Consider the following 23,619-nt stretch of genomic DNA (forward strand, 5'->3'; position numbering starts at 1 on the left):
CCACACTTCGTAACATCTCAACCGTGATTGTATCAAAGAATATTTACACTTGCCTTGCGCCCGCCGCTCATGCAAGTAAGTGACGTCATGGCAATACCATAATATACCTACAATGAAAAGTAATTACAATGCTTTACGTAGTACGAATTTGATTTAGCGGGGATATTCAAATTTCAAGTCTACGGCATTATGATAGTCTTCTCATCACCATCTTTAATATTGAACCAGTGCTGATGGTACTACGGGGGTGCCTAGGATGAATGGTGCTGTCACCCACCGGATGAATGGTAAGCAATACAAATCGGATGTGAGATATCTGTCAATGCATATGGAATGTAGTATGTGGGCTCACGCGTGACATTATATCCCAAGGTCATTTTGAGACGAGTCCCACAAGCCCATAGCCCCACCTCCAGCACGATACGTAGAGCCAGGTCAACCCCGCAGGGGCACCGGGGTCCCAGCTCCGGTAACGGGTGAACAGCGCAAGCTGCTCCTCTCAGGGCGTAGCGACCCTGCCGGTACGTGAGCTCCCGCTTCTTGTCTCGCCCGCTCCCTCCCCACTACCCGCTTTCCCGCATCTGACCCACTCATCACTCCTAATCCTCGTTTTATCGGGGTTGCCGTGCCCCCTCGCCCGCGTCCCCGGGTTGATCGGATCCTGGTAGCTGAGGGGCGCGTCGTGCGGGTCAGTCGCGGCTCGTCCCAACACTCCACTTCAGCCAGGATATCCGGGCAAGCGGGGGGGTCCGTGGGGCCCCACACGGGCCTAGCGGCTTGTCGCTCACGCTGCGACTGGGTGCTCCGTGCGGGCCTCCGCTTGGGTCGCCTGGCCGTGCGCAGCGGTTTACGGGGTCAAGGGGCGGCGGCGCTGAACCACGGTCAGGACGGGGAGGGGTCTCCCCGGTTACCCCTGGCCGTGTGGGAGGCGTCGTTCGCCCCGTATAGCACCGGCGTAGCCCTGGCGGTAACCATCTCCCGAGGGAGTGTTGGGCCGTCCACCAGTTGGGCTCCGTGGTGGGTGGGGAGCCCCGGTGCCGAAACTTCACTGAAACTTGCATGGCATATTATAACCAAAAAACCATTCGACCCCCGAAAGGGGGAAGGACCACGTTCATAACAGGAAGCAGCGGGGAATCTTCGTCATCTCCCCGAATTTTGGTTTTCCAAAGTGACAAGACGAGACCCTCGTCTCTCTCGCCGTTTGAGCGGAATAACGGGTGTGATCGATTTGGAAATGTGGTTCGGTGCGACAAATTGCGTGATGGAGGGTTAGAGGTATAGTTTGCTAACGGGGCAGAGGCTGATCGTGCGAGGGCTGCAGCCGAATTCACGTACCGCGTTCGGGACAAGGATGGCAAACGAAGCGTTTCTGTACCTGTCCGAGTGACACCACACCTGTCAAAAAAAAAAAAATGCATCCAGGGGAATAATCAACTACTTTGACTTGCATGGCGTTCGTGAAGAAAAGATCGCTGACGAGTTGTCTGTGTTCGGCGTCACTGCTGCACGTAGGATCTCCACTAAAAAAGGAAGTGGACAACTGCCGACAAATAACAACATCTTGACTTTCAATCGCCCGGATCTGCCTTCTGAAACACGCGTTGGAAACGCGTGTGTCAAGGCGCGCCTTTTCATTCCGAACCCCATGCGATGCTTCCACTGCCAGCGATTTGGCCATACCAAACAGTACTGCCGCAACAAGTCTGCCTGTGGGAAATGCGCTTCTTCCGAGCACACAACGGAATTTTGCGATTCAGAGACAGCGTGCTGTGTGAACTGTAGCAAAGACCAGGCTCCGCACACGACTTACGACCGCACGTGCCCAGCGTGCGTGAAGGAAAAAGGAATTATCTCGATTAAGACCACTCGCAACATCTCTTTCACGAGGCCAAAACACTGTACGAGGAGAGCCACCCTCGAACATCATACGCCGAAAAAAGCTAAGATCTCCACCACACGTCCGACCCCCCAACGATCAAATGACCGCTGTTCAGTTTGTAGCGCCCTTGAAGTCCTTTGGTCTCTCGGTTGTGTCAACGAACCAGGCGCTGGACTCCAATCTGGCAGCCCTGGATCCCCCTTCCTCGCTGGAGCGGTCGAAGGAGACCGTGCTGCTAACCTCCTCGCCCCCCACAAGGGTTTCGCCATCGGTAGCAGGGGACGGTGGTTGGACGGTGGTTCGGCGTGACCGGGGTAACCAGGCGCTGTCGGCTGCCCTCCTGTCTGCCAGCCCGACGACTAGTGCAACCTTGGCGAGCGCGAGCTCGCGAGCGGCAGACACGCTTGAGCGTCACGAGGCAGACAGGCGCGCCCGTGAGGCAAAGCGGGCACGCCTGGCTGACCAGGAGCGTGCCAAGGCAGCCAACCGGCTGTCTGGAGCGGACCAGGTGACCGCTTCAACGGGGGAGACCCTCCCGCCGCCCCGAAGGCGTGTGAAGGCCCCCGCGGGCCCCTCCGATCCGCGCAGAGGCCCGCCTATGGGTCCTCCGCCACCACCGCCACCTAGGACCACGACGTCGCCGGCGCCGGCCCCGTTTAGGACGGGGCGCCCGGAAAAGTGTGGTCCGCCGGGGCCGATTTCGCCAACGGATGGCGGTAGTCCCCGAATGCGCCCCGGGATCCGCCCGGTCTCTTTGGGAAACGGTGCTGAAGACAGGACCAGCAGCCATCGGCCGGGCTCTAGCGCTGCTGAGTTCTTTTAAAACATTACAGTGCTTTTAAAGCCCCCTCATTCAGTCGGCCTTACAGTGGAACTGTAGAGATGTAAGGTCAAGCACCCAGGACTTGCAGACAATTTTAAGTGCGCACTTCCTGGTAGCCGCGTGTCTCCAAGAGTCCAAGTTGGCGCCTGACGCGGCCTTCAGCCTGAAAGGGTACACTACATTCCGCACTGACATGCCAACAGACACCGTTGCTTACGGTGGCGTTCCGTTGGCTGTACACCAAAGCGTACCTACACGACGCCTGGTGTTAAGAACAGACTTGCAAGCTGTCGCAGCATCGATGAATTTCAACCGCCGCACCATAACTGTCCGCTCTGTCTACTTACCACCTGCTGTTTCATTTTCATCTGGAGGACTACGAGAGTCAGTCTCTCAACTACCTCCCCCTCTATCCGTTTTAGGCGATTTTAATACACATCATACTGTGTGGGGGTGTGCTTGCACGAACACTCGCGGTAGCCTATGTGAGGCTTTCGTGCGTGACGAAGGTTTGTATGTTTTAAATACAGGAGCGAGAACGCATTTTACATTGTCATCAGGACGATCGTCAGTGCTAGACCTGAGCATTTGTAGTCCGCAGTTGGTACCACACTTCACCTGGGATGCTTCAGAGGACCCCCTTGGAAGTGACCATTTTCCGGTCTGGGTTCGGTACCGTGATGGTACTGTTCTTGGTACGCGAACTCAGCACTGGAACTTGAAGAAGGTGGACTGGAGCGGATTTGGTACCCGCCTAGAAGAAGTATTTTCTAACGATTCCGACTCTGCGACGCCGACCGCGGAGGAATTTACGTCTCGTGTTCTGGACGCGGCAAGCGAATACATTCCGGATGCCCTCGTCGCATCCCTGTACCTTGGTGGAGCGACGAGTGTCGCGACGCTATTCGCGCACGTCGGAGAGCTTTTAGGGCTTTTGACCGGCACAGCAACACTTTAAACCTTTTGGCTTTCAGGCAAGCACGCGCGGCCGCACGCCGCACTATACGAGAGGCGAAACGTGCATCATGGCGCAGCTACGTCAATTCACTGAATCGCCACACGCCGACACATCACATGTATGGGGCCGCATTTAAAGAATCGCTGGATTGCACCCACCAATCTCACTTCCCGTACTGCGAGTGGGAAATCGAGACATCACTCACCCAAGTGATGTCGCGGAAGCCATTGGGGAAGCCTTGTCAGAGCGTTGCCGAAATGGCACCTGCGATCCACGGTTTTTACGACACACGGTTAGTTTTTACGACATGTGAAACTTCGCAAGTTAATTTTCATGCAGATGACATCCCACCATACAACAAGCATTTCACTATCATGGAACTTCAAGCGGCCATTCGCTCACCGCGTAGTGTTGTGGAGGGGCCCGACCTCATCCACGATGACATGATACAGCATTTTCCTCCCCGCATACTACGAGCGCTGTTGGCCCTTTTGAACCGTATATGCAAGTCAGGCAGCTTCCCGCCAACCTGGCGAGAGGCCATAGTAGTGCCTATTTTAAAGCCCGGGAAAAGTGAAACAAACGCCCTTGACTACCGCCCGATCGCCCTTCCATCCTCGCTTTGTAAGCTCATGGAAAATGTGCGGCTCTCGTGGACTTAAGAACGTCAAAACTTTTTTACGAATGCTCAGTGCGGATTCCGTAAGAACCGGAGCACGACTGACCACATCTTAACTCTTGATACCGCAGTGCGGCCGGGTTTATTAGCAAACGCCATACCGGCGCCATCTTTTTTTAAATAGAAAAAGCTTATGATACCACGTGGAGGCATGGAATTATGATGAAGTTACTCGATTGTGGCTTCCGCGGTCACAAGGGAAAGTTTTTACAAAACATTTTTGACTGACAGATTCTTTCGGGTGCGTGTTGGTTCTTATCAATCCGACAGGTACCCACAGGACAATGATGTGCCTCAGTGCAGCGTATTAAGTGTCATTCTTTTCGCAGTGATGATAAACGACATAGGGGACACGCTTCCACATGGGATCAGCCGTTCTCTGTTCGTAGACGACTTTGTTATTTGGTATATCTCATCGACCACTCGCACGATAGAGCGACAGCTGACGCTGGCTGTCACACGTCTGGAGAAGTGGAGTGTGCTCAGCGGTCTCCGGTTTTCTACATCGAAGACAACTGTAGTTCATTTCTGTCGTCGTCGCCGTCACTGTCCTGATATGGAAGTCAGGCTGTATGGGCAACGCGTCGCCAATGACAATACTGCGAAATTTCTCAGTATAAGATTTGACCGACGCCTAACATACCGTGAGCACATAAGAAATCTCCGCGACAAATGTTTAAAAGCTCTTAACATCCTAAGGTGCGTGGGACGTACATCATACGGCACTGATAGGACACTCTTACTCCTATATCGTTCCCTAATTCGTTCAAAACTTGACCGCCGCTGTTTTATCTATGACGGTTCATCAGACCTGATCAAACGTACTCTGAACACGGTGCATTACGCCGCACTCCGTATCGCCACAGGGGCTTTTCGGACATCGCCCATAGATAGTCTGCTGGTGGGGGCTCACGAGCCCCCACTAGCATTGCGAAGGCAGATGCTGGGACTGCGCTACACGTGCAAGCTGGCGCAGTTCCCAGATCATCCCACCTACAAAGCAGTGTTTTCGCGTAGCTTACGAAGGCTTTTCCTACGTCAACGGTCACCAAAAACTTCTCCCTTTTGTGTACGAATGAGAGAACTTTTAGACGCGAGCGGCCTCAACCTACGTCGTGTCATCAGACCTAAACCCATGAAGACTGCTCCTTGGGAGCTAGCATCGCCAAGAGTGGATGTTTCGTTATCAAACATGCAAAAGCAACGCGTTCTCATGACCGAAGTGTCAGTCGCAGCCTTAGAGCAAATAGTCTCCTCTGACGCATACGTGATGACTTATACGGATGGTTCGAAAACGGATGCAGGTGTAGGGTGCACTTTTGTGTGCGGATCCACAACACGGTCATTCACACTGCCTTCACACGCGTCGGTCTACACTTCCGAGCTTATAGCCATCAGCAAAGCTCTCTGTTTTATTGAAGTGGACGATAGCAATCTGCATTTGATTCTTTCCGACTCCTTGAGCAGTCTCCTGGCTGTTGGCGGCTTTTCCTCGTCGAATCCATTGGTCCAGGACATTCAATTGCGTCTTAGCTCACTGGATCGAGCAGGAAAACGATCGTACTATGCTGGATCCTAAGTCACGTGGGGATATGCGGAAATGATCTTGCTGACGCGGCAGCAAAGCGCGCTACGACAGGGACTAGAATTCCTATAACACCACTACCAGCTCAAGACATGTACCCCGCAGTGTCGTCGTTTATGCAGAAGCGATGGCAGTTCTACTGGACCTCGCTGAGCGCCAACAAGCTGCAGTCCTTGAAACCCCGTATTGGACTATGGCATTCGTGTTTTCGGGACAATCGGAAGGAAGAAGTTGCTCTTTGCCGGTTGCGCATAGGCCACACGCATGCTACGCACCGTCACCTACTATTGGCTGGCGACAAACCATGCTGCAGTCGGTACTCTGACCCGCTGACCGTGCATCACGTATTGGTCGCTTGCCGTCACCTTACTGCAACGGAGCGCAGTTTTTCGGACGCCACGTCCAGAGTCGCACGCTATGTGACTTTTCAGGGGATTCTTCACCCGCTGTTGAGTTTGGTAAAGTGCTCCAGTTTCTTCGCGCTATAGATTTCCCAGTAAACTTTTCGTCATGATACTAGGCCTGATCATCTAAGTCCTTTAAAGTGACTTGATTGATGCACTTGGCTGATTCGCGGCTCTGCATAAACTGATAGTTATGGGCGCTGCATGACCTACAGCAGCGGATGCGCCCTTAAACCCCCAAATCATCATCATCATCAGAGTCAGGTTAAGCAAGCATCACTTTACTGGAATCAAATCTGGGCTCGCATTGCTTTGCATGGTCAAGACAAGAAAATGCCTTATTTTCCGTAAGTTGCTGAAATCCAGACAGGTCTAGACTTCAGACCCCACTGGCAGTTACGCCCGGGAGCGTCTGAACCTTGCCCAATGCCTGATCCTCCAATGCACGGACTTCCCAGCACGACAAAGCAGCTCAATGCTGGGCCCACCGTACCACGCCCTTTGCATGTCGTGGCGGCCGCGTGCCATACCGGTTGTGTACCGTGGGGCCCGCACACGCCGGTGGTACGCCGCGGCAACCGTAACACGCCGGTTGTAGGCCGGCACCCTAGCGTGCATGCTGATGACAGCACAAGGACCATCACTAAGACCTAAATGCCGGCGGCTCCCAGCGAATGCCCGGCGGCGGGTGGGAGGTCGAACTCCTAATTTGGAGAGTCATGGGCCCGCGGTCCTAACGAGTTATAAAAATAAGGTCCATTCTGACACCCGGGGAGCCATGCAGTGCTCAGGGCGTGTGGGCGCATGTTCCCCTACCTCCATTGGCGACGCCCCAAACTGCTTCCCAGGGGCGTGGGGACATAGATGACAGTGCCGTCAACACTAGTCGACCTGCACCGTTACCATAGCCCTGGTGTGACGGCTGGTGTGTTCAACGCAGCTTAGTATCCGGACCGTCTCAATGCGACGCACGACAGTGTGCTCAGTGTCACAGGGGCGTTCATTCGCAGCACCAGCCCAATCACAGATGACAGTAGTAATAGCCTTATTCCTCTGAGAAAAGCCAGGATAATGAGATTGCAGATGTGCTCCAATTTTGGCAACATTCCTTCATCGAAACGATAGCAGAAGTGAATTTAAGATTGTCTACCGATGATACTACTCGATTTTTCCAGTCCTTTTTAACGTTGAAAAAATAAACATGGTAAAACAAACAAGCATTGTCCCATTGTCCACTTGGACATTTTGTCCAAATTGTCCATTGACAACCAAGCACTGTCCAGTAAAAACTGTGCCTTCCCGTTCCAAAGGAGAAACACTTGAAAAAAATCGAGCAGGATCATCGGCAGGTAATTTTGAATTTCTTTCTGCCATTGTTTTGATAAAGGCATGTTGTTGAAATATCAACGCATCCATACATCCATTCCCATGTTGTTTTTTTATCTGAGGAATAAGGTTATTACTACTGTCTTATCCATGTGAATAATGTTCCTCGCACATGCACGTGCGTAATTTTGCACATGCAGTTACACAACTTGCGTAATTTTGAACCAGCCCAATCATGTGGTAGCCAATAATGTAACACGGTTACCGCCACGCGATTATTGTATTCGGGGCAAAACAACAATAGGCACGATTGGCACTGTCCAATACATGGAGTGACGCTATCCAACACCACGACCTGATGCCCCTAGTTCACTGTGTATAGTTGTAGACAACAAATGCACGCCTCAATGGGCGTCGGTCCGCAAAATGACTCACAAATCCAAATAGTTCACAAGCACTCATCACCGGAAAGGTTCATGATGGCATAAGCTTCGCAAGGACTAGTTCTCACTGCATTCCGACAGCATTTCATGGGCCAGGCACTACCAAATTGCACCATTTTCTATCAGAGTATTCTTGCCGCGTCATAACGGAGTAGCCGGCCGCGGCTGAGCATCAGTGTGCCTGAAAATAAATTACTGATCAGGTGTGTGCTACCAGCAACACCTTTCCCAATCCGCCTCGAAGCAGTAAGTGACTGCACCATGTTTTGTCACCTCCTACTTATGTAATCCTTTATCCCCTACCGAATTCCTTCCACGCACGGCAAATGCATTGCTTGTTAGACGCGCTGAAACTATTCCGCTGAGCGTCAATGCCTTGAAGGTATTGTCCAAAATGCGGGTGTAAATGTGACAAAACAAAACGAAGCAAAAAACAACAACTTTTGGAGCGGGAGCTACTGAACACAATCTGGCCAACACGATAAGTTGGCGATGAATGTCGCTCAGTTCCTGTTTCAATCATTCGAGGAGAAACCACAAGATATCTCGAAGTCAGTTCACCCATGACTTAAACTATGTCCGTAACACAATGCCCCTGCCGATTTAAACAGCCCCCACCAGCGACACACCACACGCTAAACATGGCGCAGAAATCTCACAGAGTTGCCTGACTCCGGATGGCCGTGTTCCCGGTCCCCTCCCTCCCCCGCCCAGTCCTGACACGAGGCTGTGCTCACCTGAAGCGGACGACCGGCTTGCCCACAGCATCGCCGCGGGCCATGTACTGCAGCGCGGCGTCGGCATCCTGCCAGTCGAACGTGTGCTCGACCACAGCCTGCAGCTCGCGCGCGTCCACCAGCACCCCCAGCTGAGCTAGCGTCTCCGGCGAGAACGTCACTGTGCCCCAGCTCTCCGGCAGGAACAGCAGCTGCGGGCGGAGGGGAGGGAAGGCAGGTGAGATGTCACCGTGCCCAAGCTCTCCGGCAGGAACAGCAGCTGTAGGGGGAGGGGAGGGGAGGCAGGTGAGATGTCACCGTGCCCCAGCTCTCCGGCAGGAACAGCAGTTGTGGGCGGGGGGGGGGGGGGAGGGAAGGCAGGTGAGATGTCACCGTGCCCCAGCTCTCCGGCAGGAACAGCAGCTGCGGGCGGAGGGGAGGGAAGGCAGGTGAGATGTCACCGTGCCCCATCTCTCCGGCAAGAACAGCAGTTGTGGGCGGGGGGGGGGGGGAGGGAAGGCGGTGAGATGTCCACCGTGCCCCAGCTCTCCGGCAGGAACAGCAGCTGCGGGCGGGAGGGGAGGGAAGGCAGGCATGTTAGGATCACCGTCCCCAGCTCTCCGGCAGGAACAGAGCTGCGGGCGGAGGGAGGTGCGGTCAGAGGACTATATTATCGGGCCTCAGTTCTTCGACGAGTACAGCGACTGCGGGCGGAGAAGGGAGAGTCAAGACAGAGCGTGACTATGTCCTGTTCTTGGCCAGGAGCAGCGGCTGCGGACAGAGGAGGGGGGAGTCGAGGGGAGGTAGTCGAGGGAAGGCGTCACCGTGTCCTGCTCTGAGACAGGGGCAGCGGCTGGGGACAAGGTGTGGAGTGTTGGGAGAGAACACAACTGCACTCAGCTCTTTGCCTCCAACGCACCCATGGAAGCCGATCAGTTAACATCAAACAACGGCAAACGAAACAAGACCCCATCTCGCAGGAACACATGCTCGCAAGGATTCGCCACCTGCTACTGGACCTCACAAGTCATAGGCGCCATGGCACAGCTGTACCCGGGGACTGCGTCCTCACCTGGCCGGCCAGGCGGCTCAGCCGCACCCAGAGGGCGTACAGGGAGCCGAGCACCAAGCCGTAGCGGTCGGAGGGCAGCGCCGCCTCCACGGTGGTGACCACGAGGCCCGAGTCGGCGCAGTGGCACAGGCAGGCGGCATGCAGCGACGGGCCGGCCGTGTTCAGCACCACGTCGAACCTGGCCAGGCAGCGCGCGCATCTGTCAGCACCGTCCGGCCGCGGCCGTGCCATAACAGGGATACAAGACGCGGCTCGCTGCGCCCGTCGAGCATTAGCATGGAGGCCAGACCCGAACACGAGCCCTTTGCCATCCGGCCCCGCCACGTTGCAAACACGAAGCCCTGTGCCAGAGGGATCAAGTCTGAAGATGTGACACCACCCAAGACGATCTGCGGCCCATCCAGCATGGCTGGCAGACAGTCATCAGAGCAAACCCTTGGCGGAGAGCGGGGCATTTGGCGGAAAGTAAGCAGCCAGATAAATGGCGAATGTAGTTAACAGGTACATATATAACATAAAACGTTGGGAACTGAGGAGAAATTATACATATACATATATATTACTTGATATATATATATATATATATATATATATATATATATATATATATATATATACAGAGCGGTGGGCAGAAAGAAAAGGACAGCTGGCTGCAAACACAAAACATTGTACGGACACAAGGACGAAGACAACACAGCGGCATGGGCCGAGACATTGGAATAGCCGTATCCCCAAAAGGCACAACCGGAATCTCCACAACAGTCTAAAAGAGCTGGCAAATCGGTATTCATAGCCGGACTCGAACACTGCCTAACGACACCTGCTGGTGGCAGCTAAAGGTTTACAGTCCAACCGACAGCTGCCGACAGCTGAGGCCACACTGCGTCGCTGCTCGCCATCGGCCCGGACGGCGCCAGCCGCCTCACTTGTCTCGCAGCGAGAGCTCCTTCTCCAGGTCGGCTGTGTCGTACTCGATGACGTCATCGGCGCCCAGCATGCGGGCCAGCGGCACCAGTCGGGTGGCCACGGTGGTGGTCACGTGACCGCCCCAGGTCTTGATCAGCTGCAGCGCAACCAAGCCCACGCCGCTGGCGCCGGCGTGCACCAGCACTCTGCCCGGAGAAGGGGGAGAGGCGGGGCGTCACTCGACCCGAAAACTCGACTCGACACTCGACTGCACGCTCGACCACACTCGTGAGGACACGTGACGCCCCACACAGGGCACGTGACGTCCCACACAGGGCGTCACGTCCTCGTGCAGTGTCCAGCCGCCTCGCCGCGCGGCCCGCTGACCCGTCGCCGGCGTCTCACCGTTTGTCGGGCGCGACATCCGGTCCGAAGCCGGCCTGCGTGACCAGCGCGTCCCAGGCGACGGTGGCCGAGTACGGCAGCGCTGCCGCCCGCTCGAACGTCACGCCGTCCGGCTTACGGCACAGCTGCCGGAGGGGCAGCGTCTCAGGCTGGTCAGACAGCGCCGGCGGGGCTGAGCTGATCACGGCGGGGCAGCGTCTTAGACTGGTCAGACAGCGCCGGCGAGGCCGGAGGGGGCGTCCGAGACCGGCGAGTGCCGGGAGGCTGAGCCGATCGCGGCGGGGGGGGGGGAGGGGGGGACGTCTGAGACTGGCGAGCGCCGGGAGGCTGCCGATCACGGCGGGGGGGGGGACGTCTTAGACTGGCGAGCGCCGGCGAAGCTGAACCGATCACGGCGAGCCACGTGACAGAAACTGAACACCTCACTGCAAAACACTGCACGAAGCGGATCTGCCAGGGCTGACCACTGCAAACACCGGAGTTCTCAAAAGGGAACATGACATGGATTGGAATCATGGGCGGGAACAACTCCATAAACCGAATCCTCATTTGCAAACAATTACATTAGCTAGCACCATCACGGCTTACCGCACGAACCACCCGCCACTCAAAGAAAATCACATCCCGAACCGAACTGCGCCCTCAACGTTCACCCGTCTCACAAGACGCTCAAAACAGACGGGCGCAATAAACAGACCGAGCAAACCACAGCGCATTCACAAGTCGCCACTGCGCCCACAGCTTCCGGGAACCTATGTCAGCCTGGTTACTAAAAAGGTAGCTGCGTCCAGTGTAGTTAGTCAATACACGACGCTGACACCTGTTAACACGCACGTATGCAAAAGCAGCGCACCGACAAAGATGACGAGAGAGCGTAGCCTGCGATCACCATTACCGATCAAGCCGTCCGCTCTCTCCTCCTCCTCCTCCTCCCCCCCCCCCCCCCTCCCCCGACCGGGAGACAACGGCCCCAAATACTCCAGCCTCTCGCGCGCGCCGGGGATGAGTCAACGTACCTCCTTCTCGTCGAGCACCACGAACTCGGCCAGCGTGCCGGGTCTCCAGAAAGGCACGGCCGCCCAGACGGGGTCGCCGACCTCCCAGAGTGTGACCTCCGGCCCCACCTGGTCCACGACTCCTGCCAAGTCACGGCCCAGCACCACCGGCAGCTCCGAAGTCACGTGCTGCCGACGCGGCCCCGGCCTGGTCAGTCACAAATTGGACGGCGCGGAAGGCCAGACAGCGCGCGGACATACAAACAACACGGCAGAACTACGTACACCCTTATTACGCCAGTCTTTTTTTCATCACAGCATCTATCAAAATAATCGCTGTAGGGCAGCAACTAATGTCCGCCACAGTGAGCAAGCCACAAGGCCCTGCAGCATGGCATGGTTGCCTTGTCCTGAAATTGCAGGTCACTCAACACTGCCTCAGCATTATTTTGAAGACATCTCCATACATTCCGAGCGGTCTGGTGCTAATTGGGCCCTGTTCAACGCCTGGGCCAATCTCTACCTGTCGGCGTTCGCCTCCCCCTTTCTCCGATCCAGCACCCCTCCACCGGCCGCGCCTCACCGGGTTGTACTTGTTGGTCTGGCGGCGGAGCGTGCGGCCGTAGCCGGAGGCGATGCGCAGGTCGACCCGGTCCACGGCGGCCGCCTTCACGCGCACCAGCACCTCGTGCGGCGTGACGATCTCGGGCCGCGGCTGGTCCTCCACCAGCAGCACGTCCTGCCCGCGCGAGAGAGGGGCAGGGTGACCACCGCCCACCGGCGGCCGTCCTCCACCAGAGGTGCACCCGACGAACGCTCTCTTCGAGTCAAAATACCGCGCCCTTCTTCGGATATATCGGAACACTTTAAGTTGTCAACAAGCAGGAGCTGCGCTCCACAACAATGCTTGTAAGGAGCGAACGAACCTCAGATTTTTCAGAACACGGACGGTGCGTGTGCATGCTCGTACTCGTGCTTCTTAGCAATCTATGCATCATTTGTGCCAATACGTCACTGCGAGTGGGGCAAAAACCCAAAGAAATATGCAAATTATCCAAGTTCGCACATCCCCCATTGCGGCAAACGGGCACCATGTTCAGTCGAACACATGTACCCAATACAGCCGTGACAACTCGTCCAGTAATCGCGCCAGCCCCATATTTCAGCACTCCCCCAGCACACCTCCAGTGGCGGCCAGCACTCACGTCGAGCCCCTGGTAGCCGCAGCAGACCACGGCCCGCATGAGCGCGGGCCGGCCGAGGGGCGACGCCCGCCGCCGCCGTCCCAGCAGGTAGCCGACCAGCAGGCCAGCACCGAACCCGGCGCCCAGCAGACCCACATGGATCGTGCTCACTGAACAGGAGCAGCGCGATCAGACACAGACAGGTGTGCTACCACAGGAGGAGTATGGCCGAACCAGTGGAGAATATTTGCCATGGTGATGCATATTCAGAAATTGGTGGATTATGGTCTTTAAGTACAAGCAAAGTATGCAAACAAAATTATGTATGAATAGATGATAACTGATGCTCAGTGATAGAAAAGGCCAGACATAAACCTGGCATCTCTGTACCATTGTGGCAGTGATACACATGTCAACAATGCCCATGACCCTACCATCAGTAAGCACAAGGAACCGGGCCTTCTCGATAAACTCTTGCAGGTCAAACTGGCCAGCTGTCTCCCGCACATGCTGCCAGCGGTCAGCAGTAGCGGCAGCCAGGAGGTGCCAGCGCTGGCGGGCTGCCTCCCAAGCCTCGCCACTGGTCACACGTCCGCCAGCAGCCCGCAACTGCTCCAGACCCGACTCCAGAGAGCGACGTGTAGCTGATGAGGCAGATGCCAGGTGCACCTGCATGTCAAGCAGACATGAAATAAACCTCTTGTCAGCACATTTTTTGTGGGAATTATATGCATGGCAGATGGTGCCAAATATAAACATCACACAGAATAATAATCACATGGCTTATAGGTGGGTCTACTAGTTATCACATGCTGGCATAGTGAAACTCAAGCTGAATATCATAACCCTCTGCTGAATGACCACATGTCCTGAAACCATTTGCCTCCTATCAATTGATCACACAGTTGCTACATACCTGCATAAAGTCTATTTTCTCGCTGAGATGAAAAAGGATTTCCTCTGAGCTTGCCATTACTCTGACTGGGTATAGGTTTCACAAAAATGGTTTGCAAAAATGCATTGTAGTTCTTGCAACATTGATGTATACACTGTAGAAATTACTTAGATCAGACATGGTTTTTAATGTACATGTGTATATTTCATTTGGTTCCTTGACTCCCATGTGTCATGGAGGCACACAGACTTACATAATGGGGAGTCCTCATGCCACATTCCCATGCTAAATATGCCACACTTTTACAGTAAGAACAGCAGTGCATAACATGCCCATTAAGTACCTACCAGTGTGCCCATTTTCAAATGACAGTCCCACAGCCCATATCAACAGTATCTCAATGCATTTTTATTTCTTTATTTCTGGAGAAAGATCTTCCATGGGATGTTTCAATGGCAGTTTATGGAGAAAGTACACCATGTGCACCTCACACACTGCCAGTCACCTCCTCATCAGCATGTGGGAACAAAATCAAATACCTGCAGGCAAATAGAACAGTACATAACTTCCTTCTAAGCATGCTGATGGTAATGAATGCACTAAAAGCTTAAGAACTCAGTGATCATTTCTATTCCCAATTATCAGTACCTGCTTGGTACCTACGCGTCCAGGTACCCCGCAAGGGTTGTAAGCCCCTCCACCCTCACACGCCCCAGCAATCGCCCATCACACAGAATTGGTCGTACCGATTGCCTGGCACCAGCCTACAGCAAAATCACTGATAGCTTGGAAAATGTGTACTTCACACTACTTCATGACCAGACCGACCAGACCAAGAACCATCAAGAACCACGAAACCATGGTTTTCCGTATTTGAATTTTCTGCGGAAGAATTGTCGAAGAAAAACAATCCTTAAATCTAAGCTTTTAGAGTACGGTGGAAATATCTACCGGAATAGCTGCCCAAGTAGTTCCGTTTATTTTTCTCTACCGAATATGACCGTCAGTAGATTGTAGCTTAAGTAACATGAACCTCAGTTGGCCGTGGTCACTGTAGGGTGCCAACGTTAATGACAAGGGCTGCACGGGCGCTGAGTTGAGGAGTGAGTTGATATCGGTGCAAAGGCATGGATTTGATGATGGGTTGTTGATGTGTGGTGGGGTTCTCCATATCCTTTTTTTATTTTTGGTTAGCTCCTCGAAATTCAGAGTGCGGCGAGGATCGTTTTAATTTCGTTCATGCTTGCTGATAAATGGGTTCTAAATACCACCTACGACGGACATGATACGGAATTGTCTCATTGTTTTCTTATGTGGCATTATCTCATGTACATCTAGTCATTAGATGACATAAAAGTTCTGGTCAATTTCTGAAAAATTGAGCTAAAATACTGATGTGTTTCAAGATATGTGCTCACGATGTTTATGCTGTCCAGCTGTCATGTTTTCTCCACAATATAGAAAAGTAATTGTATGAAAATGACATTAGGAATTTTGCTGTGCAAATACTGCCACACACTGGCACCACAGCAAACTAATGTATGTGCATGCATCCTGATAGTGCCACTCCATATGTGAGTTTCAAGGTGACTGCTTGTGATCTACGGCATTTGTCAGTCCTACATAAACTGTTCCTTTTCATAAGGAGTATTAGCTATGGTCATAACTTGTTTGGGGTCAAAATCTTCATCCTTAGCAAGTATCACTTGAGTAGTGGCTTGAAAAATTAGATGCATGAAGTAAGTAAGCAACTGGACAAATTTGTGGTTCATCATGATGGTTGTACTAAACCATGTCATGCAAATGTCTAATATTTTGTGCAGTATAACATTTCTCCTTACTTTTATTTGTTTGGGTTGTTTGGCCCCATAAAAAAGTAGGGAGCATGTGGCCCCTGACCTCCCTGTTTTTCTCTGGCCCCTGATCTTCTCACTCACTTGTGTTTTTAGATATCACCTGCTGGCTTGTTTTGGTATATAGATATGATATTCATGTTTTATATTTACCCTAGTTCACTGCACATTTTGTTTTGACCACTACCCACAAATCACTGTCATGGCTCAATTGCAGTCATCCATTACTCCCTGCTCTCATCCCACACAGTGGTGCTGTTGTGAAATTATACACCTGAGCTGCACATTGCAGGTGGAAGATGACCTCAAAAGGGGACAAAAACCTGGGTAGCTCTGACAAAGAGCTGGCTGTTAAAGCCAAAACAGAGTTCAACAAGGGCAACTACTCCAACTGCCTGCAAGTCCTGGATAAGCTGCCCTCTGACAGAAATGGTGACCTTAAACTTGCCCACAATAAGGCAGTAGCCGAGTTTTATAAAGGTGGTCTTAAGAAGACTGAGGCTTTTCAAAAAGCCCTCAAGTCTGTTTTTGAGAAGGTAAGTTGCATGTGCTCATTAACATGCACTGGGGTAGGCAGTTGCATGCTGTTCACTTGGTTGAGAGGTCAATTTGCAACCATTTGATCATAAAATTTAGGAGAGCTAGGTATGCTAAGCTCATGTGGTGTGTTGATGTACTGTATGTGAACTCACTTCTGTCCAAATTTGAGGCTTGTAGTTCATAACATCTGGGTCAAATATGGTAAAAAAGGTCAGACTCTGGACATCCAAAGTGCCCCCAACTTCATGCAAATGCCTTGAACCTAGATGTCTATTCTAAGCAAAAGGTCACTAATGTTCTTTTAATATTTATGACTTTCTTTTACCTTTGGAGGGTCATGGTGACCAAAATCCTATGTCATTGTTTTTTTTTGTATTTGAGTAAGCATCAAAGGACTGCTAGGTGATTTATTCCTCAAATCAAATTGTTGATGGGGTCATTTTAGTTTAGTGACATACCCTGACATTTAAGAAACTTTTGGAAGATGTTTGTTACAGTTCTTGATATCAATAACTTCATAATGAGCACCAGAAATGACCCCATACAGCATAATCTAGTAAAAAAAGCAGGCTGGTTTTGAGCTCCATCTGACCTTTATATCTGACCTCAAGTCAAAAGAACTTGTTATCCTATATTTCATTGTCCCATTGTCTAAGAAACTATCTCAAAGATGTATTCCTTCATCTAACACTTCACTGTCACATCAGATTGAATGATTCTCTAGAAATTGCTTTCAGTAATAACCATAACCTGACTTTGACCTACTGAGGTCATGGACCTCGCAAGGTAATCTAACTTGTACACCAAAAGGTCTGCTACTCAATCACCTACATGTATGCAAGGTTTGGCTCAGCTATGCTACACCATTTATATTTTTTTCTGTAAAGATCTTGGGGTAGGGTCAAACTTTAATTCCATGTACAATCCCTTCAGACATTGTTTGCTACATGTGGTGCACATGATATCTTGCTGTTTTTTTTTTTGCATCACACCTTGATGATTGTCCTTCCTGTAGGTGTTGTATATTATGTACTTGTGCTTTATGGCTCATGATGAATGGTGTTGACTGATCACTGTCACAGCATGCTTCCGAATGTTTGTCACATACACCTGCCTGTTCCTGGCCGCGCCTCAGGCGAAGCTGCGGCCTGAACGGTTGGAGACGCTGGAGGATGTGGACAACTGCATCCTCTACTACAACTACGCCGTCATCCTGTACCACTTGCGCCAGTATCGGGCCGCGCTGGGCATCGTCAGCAAAATCTTCCGCTACATCGAGCCCCTCGGTAAGTTTGTCCCTGCCGTGCCTGCTGGGGCAGTGGCTTCTGCTGACGACGGTGCTTACCTCTGACGTCACTGACCTTATACCTTAAAGAATACTGTCTGTTAAAAACCTTATAAGAACATTAATATAAACCCTTATAGGATACTAACGGCTCACGTTAGAATGCTGCCTCACTTGAAACTCTGATAATCAGCATTAAACACGTCGGATGCGCAGACGGCGGCTGGCGCCGGCAGCGCGCTGCTTGCTCTGCCACTGACCAGCTGCTGACAGTCACATGGCAATCACACCGTGGCGCCGCACTCAAGCCTGCCCGCATTGTTAGCAGAACGTTTGCCGTGCTTCCCTGTAAGCATGCGCGTCTCAGCCGAGAGGATGTGTTGCAGCCTACCGCCGGCTGGGTCTGTGTAATGCAAATACGTGTACAAGAGGCATGATCAGGTATTTATACTCGCAATGGTCGTCGGGACCCAAAATACGCGCATTGGTAGCGACGGATTGCGTGGCGAGCCGACGGGGGCGCATGGCCGACCAGGACATTGCGTTTGGATTTTTTTGCTTGGCTGATGTGCACCGACCACCACCGTCCTCCGCCCGCTTAAACCGCACGGGCCAGGGCTGTCCCCATCGCCGCCGTTCACCACAAACAATTTGTAGGTATCCAGATGCTGATGGCATCCTCTGATGACCCTTCTACCCGTGCCGGTTTCTTTCGAAACTGGACTAACCAGTGGGACAAGAAGTCCCGACTCTCTTGTCATAAGTGTCGGTGGGACGCATGGTTCCAGGTCCTCGCGCTCCTACACGCGACCATCCATACCCCCGCAAAGCACATCCCTAAGCTGGTGCACCAGCATCGGCAAAAGGTACGATGTTACATTTTTCACGCATTCACACGCACACTCGGTCGAAAACATGCAATATTGGAATGTGCGATATTACGGTTACCTACAGAGGACCTTCCGTCACCCTGGTATGAGTTCATGGAAGCACTGTTTTTCAAGACACTATGTTGCAAATCTCCATTGAAAAGTGCTGCCCTGGCGAAGCCCCTTTCTCAGGACTGTGGTCTTCACGGGTCGCCAAGTGAAGTTTCCATGCCCTGGTTTCATGCCCAAGTTTATGTATCTGCGCTGAAGCACGCAATCATTGGCTACCTGGTTACCACGTCACTGTTTTGGAGCTTCGGCAAATCAGCCACGTGCAGTTAGTCTTGAGCTAGTTGAGATATCCTCCGTCATATCGAACTGAGTTGAGATATCCTCGGTCACAGCGAACTGAGTTGAGACATCCTCTGTCGTAGCGAACGGAGTTGAGACATCATCCGTCATATCGAACTGGGTTGAGATATTGTCGGTCATAGCGAACTGAGTTGAGACATCCTCTGTCGTAGCGAACTGAGTTGAGACATCATCCGTCGTATTGAACTGAGTTGAGACATCCTCCGTCATAGGGAACTGAGTTGAGACATCCTCCGCCATAGGGAACTGAGTTGAGACATCCTCCGCCATAGGGAACTGAGTTGAGACATCCTCCGCCATAGGGAACTGAGCTGAGGCATCCTCCGTCATAGGGAACTAAGTTGAGACATCCTCCGTCATAGGGAACTGAGTTGAGACATCCTTCGCCATAGGGAACTGAGTTGAGACATCCTCCGTCATAGGGAACTGAGTTGAGACATCCTCCGCCATAGGGAACTGAGTTGAGACATCCTCCGTCATAGGGAACTGAGTTGCTGAGTTGTTGAAAGCTGCGCGGTCCCGACTTCTTTTAGTTTGCCTTCCACCTCATCGCCGTGTTACGCCCGGTCCCTTGACGTGTTCCACTGTTGGCCAAATTGTGCCACAACGCTGAGATTGTGAGACTGTTGCTCCGATCTCTCCATGTCTCCTATGTGGTTGTCCACCGCGGACGTTTGTAGCATAATTATTGTACTGTTCGTTGGCTGGAACTAAGGGCTACGCCCTGACTCTGAGGCAGAGCGTAGCCTTAGAGTTTAACTCCACTCCCCAGGCTGCGTCCTGTAAGACAGAGTGTATCCCTAGACTGTAATTCCACTCCCCAGGCTGCGTCCTCTAAGACAGAGTGTAGCCCTAGACTGTTATTCCACTCCCCAGGCTGTGTCACGTAGCCAACTTTGTTGGCGTACCTGGAATGGAAGTGTTAAGTTGCGAGGTATGCCTCCGTGTGCATTATCTTGTCTTGCCCGGGCGTTCTCTGGTCTGTAATTAGCAGTTCCGGCGCCGTAGCCATTTAACATTTATCGGACTGCTTTCTCCTGAGCAGGAGAAGCTGCTCTGAAAGCAAGTCTACACCTGCCCAATCTGTAAAACTACCAGTATCCGAGCCGGCGTTGCATTGTTTTTGCCGTAAAATTATTAATTTTTAATAATTTAGTATTTATTTTTTAGAAATCGTATTGCTTGCTGCAAAATCGACAACCGTTCGTTTTCGGTATAGGTTTGTAAGCCATCAAACAGAATGAATGCATGAATCCAGGTGGTTAACGGTCTGCTCCATCATTTCACGCAACTAAACAGCAATGCGTGCTGCGGAGGGTGTAGCTTGGCCTGTGGGCGTGACTGGGGCGGAGGAGTGTGGGTCAGCTGGCACGGGCAGGCCGCTCTCAGGCCGGTCCAGCGGCGGCCTGGAGCAGACTGCCAGGTCGGATGGTCTTGGTACATAGGCGACTCGCTCGCTCAGCGCGGACCGAGTCTCGCGTCGCCATGATGACGGGCGTCTTCTGTCCTGCGGATGTGCTGCGTGCGGTTGCAAGCTTCGAATGGAATATGGTGCCTTCTCTTTGCCAGCCATGGCGCGTGAGCCATCGCAGGTACGCTGTGGACATGGGTGGCATCGTTGCACTGATCACCGTGGCTGTGTACTCTGTGCTGTTCCGGCTCTGGACGTGACACGATGAGGCTGTTGGGTGGGAACGGAAAAGCAGTTTGACGATGCCGCTACATGTAGGGTAGAAGGCGACAGCGGTCTGCCCTGCCCTGCATTTTGATTATTTGCTGTCCTCTGTTCTGATTCACCAATTACTTTGATGCGGTAGAAGTTATAAGAATGTGCACATGTGGGTTAATGCAAATACAATATCGGTATTACATTATAACCTTTCGCATTACTTGTGACGTTGGAAACCAGCATTGGTGGTCCGACATTGAACGCGCTACACTTTTTTCCCCTTATGCGCCATCCAAAAGTAATATTCAAGCAGCTTGTGTAAAAGCTTAGATGAGCCATGTACTATTTGCGGGTGGCCAATTGTTTTATCACTCAAATTAGCCTTCATAATTTGTGGTCTTGTACACCTCGGGCATCCCACACCTCCCCTAACTGGAGGGCTTGCTGGCGCGATCGAATCACTTCAAAATAGTGTAGATATCGCCGTCACTTCTGTCTGCATCCTAGCTGCGCGCTTACATATGCATTGTTCTACATGAGTTACTTTGGTTTTAGCATTTCCTGATAGCTGTTCTTTCCGCAGCATTTTATAGCCACTCGACATTCTTAATTCCTCATGGCCTTTGACGCTCAGGCCGACTCCTTGTCGTCGAAGGTGAACCACCTACGACAAAGCAATGTAAAACTATTATATGCGAGCTGCCCCTAGTGAGACATATATTACTCTCAGCCCTGTTTTAAAGGAAATGCTCCACATTGATATGGGGTTTTGAACTGAAAAGGCCATCTTGAAGACCTTTCGGTGCTGTTCACAGTCCTGTCCTGAAGATCTAAGCCCATCTAGTTTCCGAGTCACACGCCCGCGAAAATGTGGAAGGTATACCGGGGATGGCATTTCAGGGTCACTGGCATTCAAAACGTCAGTATTACGCCATTCAAGTACTGCCATTCCACAAGCCACACGGCGATCAAGACCAAAGAAATATCATTGTCGTGGCGTTGATATTGAACGTTCTAAAGCGCGAGTTCCAAATATAACGGTTGCCAGTGGGCTTTCAGTTAATGTTGCGCAAGGTACGATGACATAATCAAACCATGGCGCTGTGGGGAGCATAGTTACTAAGCAGAGAGTCCTTTCCACTTAAAACAATATACCAATAGTTATAAGTGAGCCTGTTTCATGACATCTAATGTTTGCTGCAATATCTTAAAATGGGAATCATTCCCTTTAATAACAAACGTTACTTTGTTAACTCCCTTCGACTCGAATTCCTACACGTATAATGCTTATTGTAGACCATGGGATGTATAATTTGTGAGCCAGAGCATGCGGCTTACGCTGGCTGCATGACGCGTGACCCACGGGCCCCCAGATGTCGGTCAAAGTCCGCCGCGATAAACAACACCGGCCGGTTGTCGGGCGGCTCAGTCGCGCCTAGGCCGGCACGGACCGAGGAGGCACCGCCACGCACCATGAACACGTCGGTGACGCTCTCGAGTGGGCAGCGGATGCCGCTGTTGGGGCTGGGCTGCTCGCGTGCGTCGAGCCAGGAGGTGGCGGACGCTGTGGAGACCGCCCTGCTAGCCGGCTACCGGCACATCGACACCGCGTACTTCTACCGGAACGAGGACGGCGTCGGAGAGGGCATCCAGGCCGCCCTGAAGTCGGGCAAGATGACCAGGAGCGACCTCTTCGTGGTCACCAAGCTGCCCATGATCGCCATGCAGGTCAGCAAGGTGGAGAAGTACCTGAAGAGGTCGCTGAAACTACTGGGTCTTGGCTACGTCGATCTGTACCTTGTCCATACGCCGTGTGGGTGTGTGGAGAGAAGTGAGACGGATGTCTCTCCCACACAGGATGGGAAACTGCTGGTAGATTGTTCGACTGACCTGATCGCCGTGTGGAAGCAAATGGAAAAGATGGTGAAACTTGGCCTGACAAAATCGATTGGCGTATCCAACTTCAACGCCAAGCAAGTTCTGAAGATAGTCTCCAATGCTCAGATACCTCCCGCTGTGCACCAGGTGGAATGTCACGTCTATTTCCAGCAGCGTGCACTGCGCGAGGCGTGCAAGAAGCACAACATTGCCATCACAGCGTACGCTCCGTTGGGCTCCCCCGGCCGCAAGGTGCTGTACGAGAGCCACGGTGTGACCTTGGAGCCACCGGACCTGCTGAACAACCCGGTGGTTTGCCTGGTGGCGCAGAAGCACAAGCGGACAGCAGCGCAGGTTCTGCTGCGCTTCCTGGCCCAGCAGGACATCATTGTCATCCCCAAGTCGACCAAGGCGACGCGGATCCGTGAGAACGGAGACATCTTCAGCTTCCAGCTTGACGAGCTGGACATGGCGGCACTGAGTTCGCTGGACCAGGGCGAGCCGGGTAGAACCTTCCGCATGCACATGTTTCCTGGCGTCAGCGATCATCCGGAAGCTCCCTTTTAGACGCCGTTTCAGGGCATGAAGTATCTCTAGGGGCCTTGCGCTGTCCCTCTGAAACGGTGGGGCTCTCCTTCGTTTTATCTATGTAGAGTGACTTTGTCACGTTATAAGATGTCTGCGCGGTTGGTTGACTCATGCTAAGGTTTCGCCAAAGCTCATTTTATTGCGAACCATTGTGTTGGGCACGGAATACAGTGTTCGAGGTATCACTCGTCTACGTGACCTATGAAAAGTTACAATCTGTTCCTGCAAAACACAGTAACTGCATGCATTGAAGCAGCGAAAACTGTTACCGAAACGCATATGGTCTAGTGCT

The 23,619-nt window shown here is 52.4% G+C and overlaps 3 protein-coding genes across 3 annotated transcripts; 2 read left to right on the forward strand and 1 right to left on the reverse strand.

Moving 5' to 3' along the window:
• Window positions 1-7,927: 7,927 nt before the first annotated feature.
• Window positions 7,928-15,104, reverse strand: LOC119110400 (reticulon-4-interacting protein 1 homolog, mitochondrial). The gene is made up of 11 exons (XM_037234214.1): window positions 15,020-15,104; window positions 14,295-14,427; window positions 13,813-14,047; window positions 13,400-13,548; window positions 12,778-12,933; window positions 12,216-12,383; window positions 11,200-11,324; window positions 10,815-11,000; window positions 9,889-10,066; window positions 8,838-9,028; window positions 7,928-8,281 (listed from the first exon to the last, which is right to left on the reverse strand). Exons 2-11 carry the CDS (start codon window positions 14,349-14,351, stop codon window positions 8,242-8,244), a joined length of 1,485 nt encoding a protein of 494 aa, XP_037090109.1. The 5' UTR covers window positions 14,352-14,427; window positions 15,020-15,104; the 3' UTR covers window positions 7,928-8,241.
• A 1,321-nt stretch (window positions 15,105-16,425) lies between these two features.
• LOC119109212 (1,5-anhydro-D-fructose reductase) lies at window positions 16,426-23,306 on the forward strand. The gene is made up of 4 exons (XM_037232806.1): window positions 16,426-16,527; window positions 17,802-17,952; window positions 22,291-22,589; window positions 22,887-23,306. The coding sequence occupies exons 1-4, from the start codon at window positions 16,426-16,428 to the stop codon at window positions 23,304-23,306; spliced, it is 972 nt and encodes a 323-aa protein (XP_037088701.1).
• On the forward strand, window positions 22,308-23,614 carry LOC119110403 (1,5-anhydro-D-fructose reductase-like). Its single transcript, XM_037234216.1, has one exon. It carries the CDS (start codon window positions 22,335-22,337, stop codon window positions 23,304-23,306), a length of 972 nt encoding a protein of 323 aa, XP_037090111.1. The 5' UTR covers window positions 22,308-22,334; the 3' UTR covers window positions 23,307-23,614.
• The last annotated feature ends 5 nt before the right edge of the window (window positions 23,615-23,619 follow it).

Source organism: Pollicipes pollicipes, unplaced genomic scaffold (genome assembly GCF_011947565.3).
Source record: "Pollicipes pollicipes isolate AB1234 unplaced genomic scaffold, Ppol_2.1 Scaffold_7231;HRSCAF=8579_pilon_pilon_pilon, whole genome shotgun sequence".
Taxonomy (NCBI): domain Eukaryota; kingdom Metazoa; phylum Arthropoda; class Thecostraca; order Pollicipedomorpha; family Pollicipedidae; genus Pollicipes; species Pollicipes pollicipes.

Bases quoted from the DNA above. Each gene is read 5' to 3' on its own strand.
- LOC119109212 (XM_037232806.1), top strand. From the start codon at position 16,426: ATGACCTCAAAAGGGGACAAAAACCTGGGTAGCTCTGACAAAGAGCTG. The intron at 16,528-17,801 runs GTCCTGGATAAG...GCCGCGCCTCAG, and splicing joins ACTACTCCAACTGCCTGCAA to GCGAAGCTGCGGCCTGAACG. The intron at 17,953-22,290 runs GTAAGTTTGTCC...CGGGCGGCTCAG, and splicing joins CCGCTACATCGAGCCCCTCG to TCGCGCCTAGGCCGGCACGG.
- LOC119110403 (XM_037234216.1), top strand. From the start codon at position 22,335: ATGAACACGTCGGTGACGCTCTCGAGTGGGCAGCGGATGCCGCTGTTG.
- LOC119110400 (XM_037234214.1), bottom strand. From the start codon at position 14,351: ATGGCAAGCTCAGAGGAAATCCTTTTTCATCTCAGCGAGAAAATAGAC. The intron at 13,549-13,812 runs GTAGGGTCATGG...GCTCCTGTTCAG, and splicing joins GTTCCTTGTGCTTACTGATG to TGAGCACGATCCATGTGGGT. The intron at 12,384-12,777 runs GTGAGGCGCGGC...CCGCGTCGGCAG, and splicing joins AGACCAACAAGTACAACCCG to CACGTGACTTCGGAGCTGCC.